Here is a 13,271-nt window from a genome sequence, read left to right as displayed (position 1 = left end):
CTAATTGTTGTACAGGAAGCTATTTTATTGTGAAATGCTGTTTTTATGAATTTAATTGTTCATTACAGTTCTTCTGTAAATGACTCATTTATTTTCTCGTCACTATTTTTTGCTCAGAAATTTTAAAACACTTTTGCAAACTTCTTCATGGTGTAAGGTTGAATTATTCAAGAGTGTGGAACAAATCGTGTAAAGATATTACAGTGATTCTGCGAATCCCGTTTTTATTTTATTTTGGAGTTATATCTGTAGATGTTTAATAAAACTGACACTGTAAAAGCGTTGTTTAAAACAGAAACCCTCCAATTTACTAATCAATTTGATTCTATAAATTACATTTTCCTAAATAATCACATTTTAAATAAATGATGTAACCTACTTTATTACTTTAATAGAATTTGAAGTTGAATTCAATCTGCATCAAGATTAACTCTCAATTGGTAATATAGGTCAGAATTGAAAAAGTAATTTCAAAACACTGACCTTTAATTTATTGCCTGTCTCGTAACAATTTCAACTTTTCACTTTTCTATTTATTAGCTATAAATCGGATGAACGACCATCGAGATTATGAAACTAACACGTTTTATTTTTAGGGTCGTCCTGACATTTGCCTGCAGAAAATGATTTACAGAAAATTGTTCCAAGTTTTTGTATCAAAGAATTTGTTTATTTGGTGAATAATAAACACTTTATAATGAAACCTTGACCTGCCCTCTAGCAGCGGGACAACATTTCAAATAAGTTAATTTCTATAATTAATTTATTGAAAAGAAAAAAATAGAAACTTGGGAAGTTCCTTATGAATGATGAATATTTAAAGGACTAGTGTATCTGGGAGTTGAAGGGTTATTTTCTAGTCTGACTTTATAAACTGTCATGGAGCCATTGAACATCTCCCCCCCCCCCCCCACACACACACACACACACACACACACACGAGAAGCTGGGACTGCCTCATGACCTACAAAGCCTGCCTTCTGGAGCAGATGTTCCATTTCAGAGCTGAAGATGGAGACACGTCTGGTCTGGAAGAGAGGAAGATCCATCTCTAGGATTGAAGTAGGAAGTAAAGGAACAACGAGGGGAAACGAGGAGGAGAACCATGGAGCCCTTTGAAGCGTTTGATCTTCACTAGGGTGGATGAACCGAGATGCTGCAGAACGTTAGAGATACATTCATAGATGCACAAAACGGTGCTCGGTGAATCTGGAATACATTTTCCGAGCTGGGATTGTTTTATGGATTATTTAATGTGGGTTTCAGGAAGTGTCTGGACGTGCATCACATTAACAGCTGAAGGATCTGGAGACGCTTCTCGTCAGAGGTTGGACGCAGCAGCAGGAAATAAAACGAGACGTTTATTAATCCATGGCTGATCAATCAGATTTGATCAATGAACCTGATATAAAACAGAGCCGTCATTTACTTTCATCTGTAAAAGTCCCCCCCCTCTCTCTCTCTCTCTCATTTTCTGTCTGTCTCTCTCTTATTTTCACTCTGTCTCTCTCTCTCATTTTCTGCCTGTCTCTCTCTCATTTCCTGCCTGTCTCTCGCTCTCTCATTTTCTCTCTCCCTCTCTTTCTCTCTCCCTCTCCTCTCTCATTTTCTGTCTCTCTCTCTTTCTCTCTCCCTCTGATTTTCTCTCCATCTCCTCTCTCTCTCTCTCTCTCTCTCCCCCTCCCCGCTGTGGGTGGAGAACAGGAAACTCGGTAGGTGGGTTTTTTTTCGGTGCGTGCGTGAGAGACGCGTAGACTGAGCGCTGTCTGTCTGTCTGCCAGTCTGTCTGTCTCCAGGCAGGAAGCGAGCGGAATCAGTGAGACGGCGAATAACGGAGGGATCAGGAGGAATCGATACGAGATGTTCTCCTGATCGGAAGAGAACAGCAGCGGAGCGGAGCGGGCGAGGAGCGCACCTTGAGCCGACATCATGGCACACGTCGGCAACGGAGCGACCGCCGAGGAGGAGGTGGGGAGGAGGAGGGGGGGTCGCACCTTTTACCGCCGATCGTGATCGATACTGATGGGTTCCTCCGGTGGAACAGCTGAAGCGGCTCCGACAGAACGTTCTAAGAACGTCTGGAGGGTCACAGGTTCGATGTGCTGCGTTGTGTTGCTGTAATCCGCGTACCGAGGAGCAGATAGATAGATAGATAGATAGATAGGTAGGTAGATAGATTCCAAAATGACAACACATTAAAATGCAACATAGAGCAATCAGTCATTGGAGATGTAACGTTTAAAGGTTATACTTTTGCTCTGTATTTCCTGTAAAGCCTGATGCTCAACCCTGGTTTTTATAGCTTGTCTTATAAAAGGTTCAATAAAGTTCACTCTGAAGCTCATTCCAGATGTGCCTTTAAGAGTTCTAAATATAGACGCGATTCTGCATGCTCTTTTGTGGATCTTTTAAGTTCTTTAAGACATTTTAGGGTTTTGGAGTTTGTCTCCCGAGAACCCTGCCGGAGGTTCTTTCGAGGCTCTGACGAGTTCGGAGGAGTCCAGAAAGGGTCAGTCTGGAGATGTCTCTGTGTCATTCAGAGTTTCGTTCAGATGCTGGAAGGGGAAGAGGATCTTTGGAATTCCGAGCGGTTGTTGGGACGCTTTTTAGGGTTAGCGAACTACCCAAGTCCAAATTTTAAGATCTATTTGAGCTGCATGTATACAGGTCATTACATCAAAGGGGTTTTCAGCGTTGTTTGTAGAGGTCTAAGGATCATTCTAGATCAGAAATGGGCAAGCTAAGGCCATACACGGCCCGTTAGGCTATTTAATCCGGCCCACCAAACTTGTCCAAATTATATAATTAAATTACATTTTATTATAATTAAACCTCTCATTTGACCTTTTCCCTGTAATGCTACCTGTAAAAGGCCAAATCCTTTCATGTAATGGCTTTTACATGTCATTTATATTAGTTCACACAAACACTCCAGCCTGGCCCGGCCCCTCTGTCAAATTTTAGAACCCATTGTGGCCCGCGAGTCAAAAAGTTTGCCCACCCCTGTTCTAGATCAAGGCAAATCTGTAGGAAGAAGTTCGAGATGTTTTTGAGGGGATTAGAAAATACCAAATGAGTTTCGTACGTGTCTGAAAAGTCTTCCAGCGTTCCGGTCAAAGGAGTCAGTGCAAACATACATTATTTAGGCGTTGGCATGTTGAGGCTGTCCATGCGTCACACACCTCACCAGTTCATCTCCTCATTGGAGCTCACAAAGTATTCTTTGTCAGCAGTCAGCCGATCTCATCACATTATGAGAGGAATTCTGCTGACCTTGGTTGAGCTCCGAGGAACGCAAGTGGAGCCTTGTTTCAGATGCTAAACCGAACGCTTGTCGTCCAGCAACGCGACAATAAATAAATAAATGAGCACGGACAGGACGCAATCAGCTCAGTGCTGACAACATCCTGCAAGGAAAGTCAAGTGGGGTTTTATACCCGTGAACTCTTTTCACATCGATCTCACGCTGAGCAGTTTTCACAATAGAAGCCTGAATATTTTCAGAAATTGGATTCTAAATGTTCAGGTTAAGTTAAAACAATCTGTTTTCTCAATGTTAAACGAGAAGCGAAGTGGAGCGCCCACAAACGCAAGGGTCTCCTTTGCTTGCTGATTTCCCCGCTGTTGACTTTTCATCTGTATGTTTAAAAACGTAAATAACGTTTTGCATGCCGCTCATGCGCAGGTTCGAAAATACTTGTATTTATTTTTTTGCATCCTTCTATTAGTTAACTTTTTTTTATTTAGGAAAATCCTTTTATCTTTATGGATATTCATTATGACAGGAACTCCCCATCTTTGGAGCGGATTCTAAAAGTCCGCTGTATTTAAATGGATGAACTTAAACATTCTACATTCCTACCGACGTATGTATGGGAGAAAGAGAGAGTGGTGAATGTGTGAAAAGCGAAGCGTCTGTTCGCATTCACACGCAGATTTGTTTGCCTGTGACTACAACATGGCCACCGTGTATCATCTCCCACTTCCTTTTTCTTTGGCTTGTATCGTTTCTATCGCTCGACGACCAACTGCCACTACTAGTCGACTCAAGTCAGAGTAATTATAAGACTTTCAAAACAAAATAACTCATTTTAGTGTCTGTTTCCCTGTCATTGACAGTCAATTTTAACACACAAGGATCAGAAAGAAGACTCTTCTATACTCATTACCTTTTTTTTAAATTCACTCATTCCAGCTTTTGCGACTTTTATATATATATTGGAACATCGAGGCACAATAAAGCCGCAAAAATCCGACCATGACTATTCTATAATAAAAACCGGCTCGAGCAGTTTGTATGAGCGTAGCCGCCTACAAGTGAAGCAGCGGTTACCTTTCAAAGTCACACTGCAAACACAAAGAGACTGTATCGAAGGAGAAAGTCAAATGAAATGAGAAATGAAGAGATGCATTGTCAATCCTCGTGCCTGACAAATAATGCATTCCTGCTGACCTGGAGGACTCGTTGCCTGGTAAAGACTGGTGTGATCAGTGGCTCAGGGGAAAAACATATCAGCTCATTTTTCGCGATTCACGGATCAACAGTTTAGACGTGTTTGTAGTTTTGTAGTTTTTGCACACTGTGAGCTGGAATGGCTCACATTGACGTTGTACTTTTCTCTCAGTGGGTCAGACAGAGAGTCTCTCCGTGGAGCTCTGACTGTGTATGACTGCAGCTGAAAGATATTATGTAAGAAACCACAGGGAGGCTATTATTAGCCTGCTAGCGCTGTGTGTGTGTTTGTGTTATGACCTCAGACAGAGTTGATGCCTTTGAAATTATACAGAGACACGAGTGAACCAATCATCTGCCTCCACTGCTAAGGGACATTGGACCCTATTGAAATGACCTTTAATGCATCGGATTAAGTTTATTATTATTATTTTCTTTTTTAGGGTGGATCCAGAAATTGGGCGTATTTAATTCGGCCAATCAGAGTTCATTTGCCCTTCCTTTTTAAAAGCCAGGCGTGTCTCACCCGGAGCATTGGTATTGAACCAGCAGTACCAGTATTTTCTGGAGGGACAGGTATCTGGTCCCTTGGGCAGTCACCCTCTGCCTCCACTCTTGCCAAACCCTCTGTACCATCGGCATTTCCATACAAGCAAAGCCAGCTATATTTAACCCAGGAGGAGGAGGAGGAGGAGGAGGAGGAGGACTGCGCATATGTTTAATAGATGATGCATGATGATACAGCAGAATAATTAGCATTCTGACTCATAGTTGATTATTTAACCACAGTCTGGACTTTGCACAGAAATCTACAGTATATTGAAAAATATACTGTATATTGAGAAATATACAGTATACTGCTTTTATCTCCACAATAACCGGTTTGATGAGATAACCAGACTGTCTCTGTGGCTTTCAGGACTCTTTTGAGGATGCCTTTGACAGAATACCTGCGTGAGTACACACACATACACACGCCCATTGTGTCTGCATGCTGTAAGAACTGATTACATGTCTGCATGTGTGCAGGGCGTGTCAGATGGACCTGCAGACGGCCATCCAGGAGACTCAGTGTGCTCTCAGTCTCGTCCTCAACAACAAGTTCTCCGATGCCCTGGACCTTCTCAAGCCCTGGTAACCATAGTAACAAGTTTTTATTATTATTTTTTTCATAAATGCTTTTTCGATCCCTGGAGTGGGAACGTCTATCTGCATTCGAGGAGGTGGGTGAGGTTAAGTTGGAGCATCCTGGGCTTAAGGCTGGACTTGAACCACCGACCCACCGAGAAGTCAACTACCCAGTAGTACAAATAGTGTGTGTGTGTGTGTGTGTGTGTGTGTGTGTGTGTGTGTGTGCGCGCGCGCGCGTGTGCAGGTGGAAGGACAGCATGTACCACGCGCTGGGTTACAGCAGCATCCTGGTGATGCAGGCCGCGATGACCTTCGAACACAGAGACATCCAGATTGCCATGGCAACCATTAAACAGGCATTACAAACCTGTCAGAGGTGAGAGGACGGCATTTTCTCCGAGCTACCTCGGGAGATGAGGGCAATGCCCTCGCCTAAACCACAAATATCTTCGCATGATTTTTTTACGACTCTGACATCGCATCATCTCGCAGATTTGTTACGTCGTCAGCAAACACAAATATTTGAGGCACTTTGTTCCATATATTTGATTTACTGCTCTGTATATATAATCACATTAATTAAAGAGGGTTTTTTCCCCAGACATGTCACACAATGAGCGCCAGAGCACAGGAGTACATGCACGCCTATGCTCTGTGTGTACTCTCTATGTACTCTGTATACATACGGTGTCTTCGAACTCCCTGCAGGTTCAGGAGGAGGAACTCCGTGGTCGGATCTCTGTCCAGTCTGATCAGCAAGCAGTCAAACCTGCAGGAGGGTACGCAAAGACACGTCTGTCCCGACGCTCTCAGCTCAGCCCAGAAATGGGAATTGAAAATATAAGCAGTGGAAACGTATACCAGGGTGTGTTCATTTGTTCACAGAGGAGATGCATGCAGAGATCTGCTACGCTGAGTGTCTGCTGCAGAAAGCCACCCTGACCTTTGTACAGGTCAGACCCGCTGTCTCTCTCTGTATGCCTTTAAAAAACAACAACAACAACATTGTTTCACTTATGGCGGCCTCTGAAAAGATAGCTTGGAATTCTTGTCGGTTCTATTTGCACAACAGCTCATTTCCATCCTAGATGTATATGTTGTGCCTTTTATTGAAGGGCAACACTCGGTCACTCGGTGGGTAAGACAGACAAACAAATGGCAGCGATTACATTACTGCCGCCTCACCTAGAAACCTGAGACTCTCTCTCTCGCTCTCTCTCTCTCGCTCTCCCAGGATGAGAACATGATCAGTTTTATTAAAGGAGGCATCAAGATTCGAACAAGCTACCAAATCTACAAGTGAGTGACTAAAAAAATATTAATTTTATAAACTGTTGGCTCATATCAACACTTCCAAACATAGTTTCCTTTCCTTATTTTACTCCTTGTCGTCCTGTAGAGACTGTCAGAATGTGCTGAACGCCACTCAGGACCTGACCGGCCAGCTGGAGTCCTTCAGACAGTTTGAGGGCGGTGTCAAACTGGGCATTGGCTCTTTCAATCTGGTGGGTTTTTCCAGATGTTGTTGATTGATTTGTGGTATCTGTGAATCCCAGACTGTTGGAGTTGAACTGCAGTAAATGTTCTCTGGAGTCCCATCGAAGTTCTTATTCAACATAGGAGCCATGACGATGGGCTGCTCCTCATAAACTTTAATTTAACTGAACGCCCATTTAAAATCCAACATGCTGATTATTAAACAGTTAACGGTTTCATTCTAATTTCTTTCTTTTTTTTTTTCCCCCTGTTTGTCTTTCAGATGTTGTCTCTTCTTCCTCAGAGGATTTTGAGGTTGCTGGAGTTTATCGGATTCTCAGGAAACAGAGTAAAAACTGTCCCTTTTTTTAAAAATGCGAATCCTCCCCAAAAAGTATTTTCCCGTTGTAGGAACATCGATAGCAAAAATCCCATCGTTGTCTCTTTCCAGGGGTTCGGCCTGTCCCAGTTGAGAGAAGGCGCCTCCGCTTGTAGTTTGCGTTCGATCCTTTCGGCGCTGACTCTGCTCTTCTACCACACATACGTGTCACTTATACTTGGTAGGAACACCCAAACGCACCGTTCTCATTTATTGCAGATGTACGCAATGCGTATTTTGACCTTGACATCATTTTTGATGCCTATTTTCCAGCTCCAAGCTGCATAAACCTGAACGCTTCGTTGATTTAAGAGTATCAGGCGTATATTTGTGTAATGGGGGGAGGGGATGGTCTAAAGAGATCGACGCCCTATAATCAAGGTGTGCAGAGTTATTAGGCGAGTTATTTGCCTCTGCAAAAAATGAGTCGCGAAAGAGAATTAACTGACTCTGAAAGGACAGGGGAAAAAAAGAAAATAAGTCTCTTAAATTAACGGTTTGAAAGTAAGCACATGGACAGGCTCGAATCTGAGACATACTCAATATTTGTTGCTGCAGAAAAGACACGCTAACAGCTAATTTAGAAACACATTGCCAGGTAGCTTTTACACTGTTTGAATTTCTTAACCAGCCATTAAATGTTAAAATAATTACCTTGCATTCCTTTATTACATTAATGTAACTCAATGCATTTCTTCATGTTAAATCATATACAAGTATATCATATCGTTAAAATAGACTACTGCGCTTCAGGTATTTCTCATTGATCCTGTGAAAATTGTGACCGAAGGGATTTACGTTAATGTTTGATCAGGAACTGGAGAGGGGAACCTGACGGAGGCCGAAGCTCTGCTGGAGCCGTACCTGCACAAATACCCCAAAGTAAATCCACATCTTTGGATTCGTTTCAAACTGAAAAGCTTCTGGACTGCAGTTGGACTGACTTTGTGCTGTTGTTGCTGTTTTGTGTCCTTCTTTCAGGGCTCCATCATTCTTTTTTACAGCGCTCGCATTGCCACGCTGCGAGGAAACTTTGAGAAGGTGTGAAGAGAGTCACACTGTATTGCAAATAAGACACCATAACCCACTCGCTTTGGACTTGTGTTTGTCTTGACAACGTGTGTGTGTGTGTTTCAGGCACGCGCAAGGTATGAGGAGTGCATCGGCAGCCAGCAGGAGTGGAAGCAGATCCACCACCTGTGCTACTGGGAGCTCATGTGGACCCACTCCTACCAGCAGGAGTGGCAGCAGGCGTACCGCTACGCCGACCTGCTCTGTCAGGAGAGCCGCTGGTCCAAGGTGAAGCCACGCCTGCAGCCATTAGACAAGGTTGGACTGCAGCTATGGAGACGATGTCTTCTTTGTCTTTTATCCCTCCAGGCTATCTATGTGTACCAGAAGGCAGCCATCCTCAGTATGATGCCAGAGGAGGACGCGAAGAGGACAGGGGAGGACATCGCTGAGTTATTTAGGTGATCCGTTTGATTAGAGCGCACACCTCCACCTCCGAATCCCATCTGAGCCGTTACGGAGTTTAAAGTGGGCCCTTCACTGGCCCCAAAATCCCGCCCCTCGTCTTAAGTTTCATGCAAATCAATCCAGTACTTTTGCATAATCCTGATAGCAAAATACATGACGACAAAACAAACCGTTGAGTCAAGATGCATGATGGGAGTATTAAGGTATGAAAGAAAGGGTCCTGCTGAAGTGTAGGAGTGTAAAATGCGTGCTGTGTCTGTGCAGGCAGGTGGAGGGGCTGAAACAGCGTCTGGCAGGGAAGTCGATCCCCACTGAGAAATTTGCAGTGAGGAAGTCCAGACGCTACAAAGCTGCTAGCCCCATTCCCCTGGTCATCCCTGCACTGGTGCAGTCATATTTTAATGTTTTTTTTCCCCTCCCATTTTGTAAATAAATGTTAATCATTACTCGTCTTTTTTTAAATGATCACCAAATGAACGGCAGCGTGTCGAAAGCAGTGATGGGAATGTCTTTTTTTTTTTCCTTCTACAGGAGATGATGTATGTGTGGAACGGTTTCACCATCGTTGGGAAGAGAGCCGACTGTACCGAGTCCTTGCTGGTCACCATAGAAACAGCTGAGAAGCAGCTTCACAATGAGCCCAGTAAGTTTGCAAAACTCTGCGGGCAGCCTGTAACAGGCGAGGCTGTTGCACCTCGCGGTTTCGTATCGAATCAAGCAATCTCGTTTTTTAAAATTGAGCTGTGAACGGAAAAAAAAGTTTCTCAGAACATCTTAGGAGCAAAAATCAGCAGGATCTTGGATTGAGCTGAGATTTTTTCAAGATGGCAGCGCTTCCTAGCGCACTCTAAAACTAAAAAAAATATATCTAAGAAGTGTTGTTAAAAAGGGCAGCATGGGGTAGAACTGCAAGATGGTTCTGGGTTCGATTCCTATCTGTGTGGCTTTTTGCATGTTCTCCTTGAGTACTTCAGTATTATCCAGCCCTAAATCTGTAGTCCGGAATGAATGAACGTCCCACTTTGTAAAAAAAAACAAAAGTTTTCTGTGAAACATGTCCGCCTAACAAACGACACGTCTCACGGCGACCCCGTTTTTCCTCTCACTTAGACCCATCCGAGTTTCATCCGGACGACAGCTGCATGCTCCAGATGCTGAAGGGCCTTTGTCTGAAGCATCTCGGCCGGTTGCTGCAGGCTGAGCTCTGCTTCACGCAGGTCCTGTCCAGGTAACAGTCCCGAGACGGACGCCGTCGTTGTCGAGGCATCCGATAGGAACTGCTTGCCTTCTGAAAGCTGCGAGGAAGACGAAGATCAGCCTGTGCTTTGTGTGCTTACAGCGAGTGTCGTATCAGATATGATCACTACTTGATTCCGTTCACTCTCTACGAGTTGGGCCTGCTGTATAAACAGCAGGGAGACCTCACTAAGGCCGCCGCGTACATCGAAAATGCCAAGTAAGTCTTGCACAACTCTCCACGCGTGCATGTATATTTAACCCTTGCAGACCACACATCGGACTCGTTGCGCCGCCGACATCACCTGACCATACCAGCAGACTGCTGAACAGCATCTTGCCTCAGGCTGAACTGCTGCTTCTCATTGTCTTCTCTCCACACGCCTTTATATCGCTGCATGTTAACACGGGTTGGGCAGCGTCTTTAAACATCCAAGTTTCGATTGCCCAACCCTGATCTTTACAACACCCTACACGTTTTTTTACATGCTGCTTTTGTATTTCAATAAACATTTATTTGTCTTGTATACACAGATTTGTCATCGGGTACGTTTCTGTAGTTTTAATTTAGAGGATTTTGTTTTTGTAGCTGGTCTTTGGGAGAAATGCGCCATTAAATTGCTGTGATGGTCTTCAGGGCTACGTTTACATTCATGAGGGTGAAGTGTGGAGTCTGCCTTAGTGAGTGTAATTCATAGAGCGCCCTCTGCTGACCACACTCAGCGTAGCAGAAGGAAAAGCACCCATTCAAGATGCATTCATGTTGAAATACTGTACTTAAGGATAAACTGCAGGTTTCACTCAGTTTAAAAATGAATGGAGTGATTTCATTTCTCTTTAGGGTTTAGGGTTTAGGGTTCTACATGCTGCCACACATTTAGAAAAGCTTTATTTACCTCCGTGTTCTGCACATCCCCTTAACTGCAGATCTCTTCTAAACATGCGTCTTATGATGCCCACCACATTTATCGGTTGTTCTTTATCTATCCATTTGAGATTCTGAGATATGTGTTTCGTTCTGCATCAGGATGAACTACAAGGACTATTCCATGGAGTCCAGGCTGCACTTTCGGATCCACGCAGCCCTCAATAGCCTCAGGGGTTCGCCTGTCGGGACGCCATAAAGTAACGGGAGCTGCAAGCAGGAAACGAACTGTGTGTGTGAAACGTGTTCGTTGAAGTGAATCATCCACCTCCAAATACTGGTTGATGGAGAACCGCGGTCGAAAGCTAAATGTCATTTCAATCAACACATCGATCACTCCTTTACCGTTAAATAAACACCCTAAGTGCTTGTTTGTGCAGAGACACTTTGCATGAATTAAAAGCACAACATAAGAAAAGGGTGAATGCATTTGAGCATCCGAGCAGACGCAAGTCATCTCTCCTGCAGCTCTCTGTCTGAACGGGCCCTGAAAGCAGATCTCTAGCTGTGAGAAAAGCTGAGCTCTACAACGACATTCGCATCAGAAGCCACATGGTTCAGTTCTAAGTTTGTTTGCAGCTGACTGCACGCGTTTGTGTCTTTGTTTGTGGACTTATTCTCTTTCAAGTCAAAATGACCAGAATCGGATCAATGCATCCGATCGAGGACCACATAAGTCAAGCTGCGCGCTCTGTGCTGTCTGTGCCCCCCCCCCCCCCCCCCCCCCAGACTGTATGTCTGTATGTTGCCATTTCCCATGAATATCAAATAGAGGCCTTTGCTGATTCACACATATTTTCATGCTTTATATTTTCTTTGCCTTTATTGATTTCCTATTAATGCATCATGCACGGTCAAATGCGTCTGTGCACGTATACTTGCAGCCTTCTCACCGACCGTGACTTGTGTAAACACACACACACACACACACAATAGACCCATTTCAACTTTGCACATACTGAGTTCAATGAAATACCGGTAATGCAGCGTTTGATGCTTTTCTGCTTGTCCCCAAATTAATTATTGGAGTAACTTGCGCACATTTATAACTCCATCTATATAGTATGGAAGCAATTGCTGTTTTCCTTGTTTAGTGCTAAACACCAGAACAACTTAATAAAAAATAAATAAAAGATTCCATTTGAAATTCAGTGATGAAGGATGTCCTTTTTTTATGCATACTCGATTGTATTTCAACAAACAGCCTCCTCCTTAATATGAATGTATCAACCAAATTCTATGTGAATCTTAAACATCTTATTTATTTATTTTTTGTGTGTAACTTGTGCCTGTTTTGAGTTTGGGTGTTGTTCTGTTCTTTCGTTTGTGTGATTGGAACCTTAATCCTCCCAAGTTGCAGGAAAAATTCAAGGAGCTTGTCTGAAATTATTTTTGAAACAGAAGTGTTAGAATATTTAGAAGAAGCGTATTCAGAACAATGCTTTAGAATGACAATGACGGAAGCCGCCAGAGGAATATTTGGTCAGTGTTGCATGTCCTCGTAGCACAGGGATAGTTAAAAGCCAGTTTGTCTACTGAAATAGCATAGTTCTGCTTTAGCTTTGCCACCTACAGCGGTAGCACAATGCTTATTATCACTTTTTACTATTCCTTATAATGTGCCTGAATAAAAAAAATAGTCATGCATGTTATTTAAGTATTCCACAGACAATGATGGCAGCTGAGAATCTTTGCTATTTTTTTTACATCACTAACATGCAAACATGGGGGTTATGTTTTCAGCTCTTTCCAATGGTTGTTGTTTTTTAGTAGCACTATTACCTAGAAATTACTAACAGAAGGTTCGAGCAACAACCTGTAGATGTTTGGGGGATAAAAAGGAGGGCACAGGAATGTATTTCCCACTTTAATATTGTAAGACTCAACAATTAATTTTTTCTTTGAATTTCAAATACAGAAATGATTGGCGCAAAATCTTCTGGAGGATAAGGAAAGGATTTTTATTATTATTATATTTAGAAATGCTGAACTGATAAGTACGAACCTTTGTGCATGGCAACTTGGCAAGGCATATGACTGGCAAGCTAAACAGTTATTTATGATTGTTTGCCTGTGGAGATACTATATATACTCCCTTTAGCGCTATTCTAGCTATGTATGAAATTTATGTAACATATTGAATTGTCAGTACGACATTTTCATTTTTCTTTTTGCAGCACATGATTGGGTAA

General features: G+C 43.1%; 1 protein-coding gene across 1 annotated transcript; it reads left to right on the top strand.

Moving 5' to 3' along the window:
• Window positions 1–1,929: 1,929 nt before the first annotated feature.
• On the top strand, window positions 1,930–11,278 carry LOC137911334 (tetratricopeptide repeat protein 39B). Its single transcript, XM_068755693.1, has 19 exons — window positions 1,930–1,968; window positions 5,373–5,407; window positions 5,483–5,587; window positions 5,829–5,960; window positions 6,293–6,363; window positions 6,470–6,537; window positions 6,819–6,883; window positions 6,984–7,089; window positions 7,344–7,409; window positions 7,512–7,620; window positions 8,254–8,321; window positions 8,421–8,480; window positions 8,577–8,738; window positions 8,820–8,911; window positions 9,183–9,303; window positions 9,450–9,561; window positions 10,029–10,146; window positions 10,258–10,374; window positions 11,182–11,278. Exons 1-19 carry the CDS (start codon window positions 1,930–1,932, stop codon window positions 11,276–11,278), a joined length of 1,743 nt encoding a protein of 580 aa, XP_068611794.1.
• Window positions 11,279–13,271: the final 1,993 nt, after the last annotated feature.

The sequence above is a fragment of the Brachionichthys hirsutus genome, chromosome 23 (assembly GCF_040956055.1).
Source record: "Brachionichthys hirsutus isolate HB-005 chromosome 23, CSIRO-AGI_Bhir_v1, whole genome shotgun sequence".
Taxonomy (NCBI): domain Eukaryota; kingdom Metazoa; phylum Chordata; class Actinopteri; order Lophiiformes; family Brachionichthyidae; genus Brachionichthys; species Brachionichthys hirsutus.
Note: the sequence above shows the minus strand (reverse complement) of the source record. Positions and strands in the feature narration are given on the sequence as shown.

Excerpts from the sequence above, each read along its gene's own strand:
- LOC137911334 (XM_068755693.1), top strand. The coding sequence starts at position 1,930 with ATGGCACACGTCGGCAACGGAGCGACCGCCGAGGAGGAG. Across the intron at positions 1,969-5,372 it reads GAGCGACCGCCGAGGAGGAG|GACTCTTTTGAGGATGCCTT; the intron begins GTGGGGAGGAGG and ends TGTGGCTTTCAG. Across the intron at positions 6,538-6,818 it reads CCACCCTGACCTTTGTACAG|GATGAGAACATGATCAGTTT; the intron begins GTCAGACCCGCT and ends TCGCTCTCCCAG.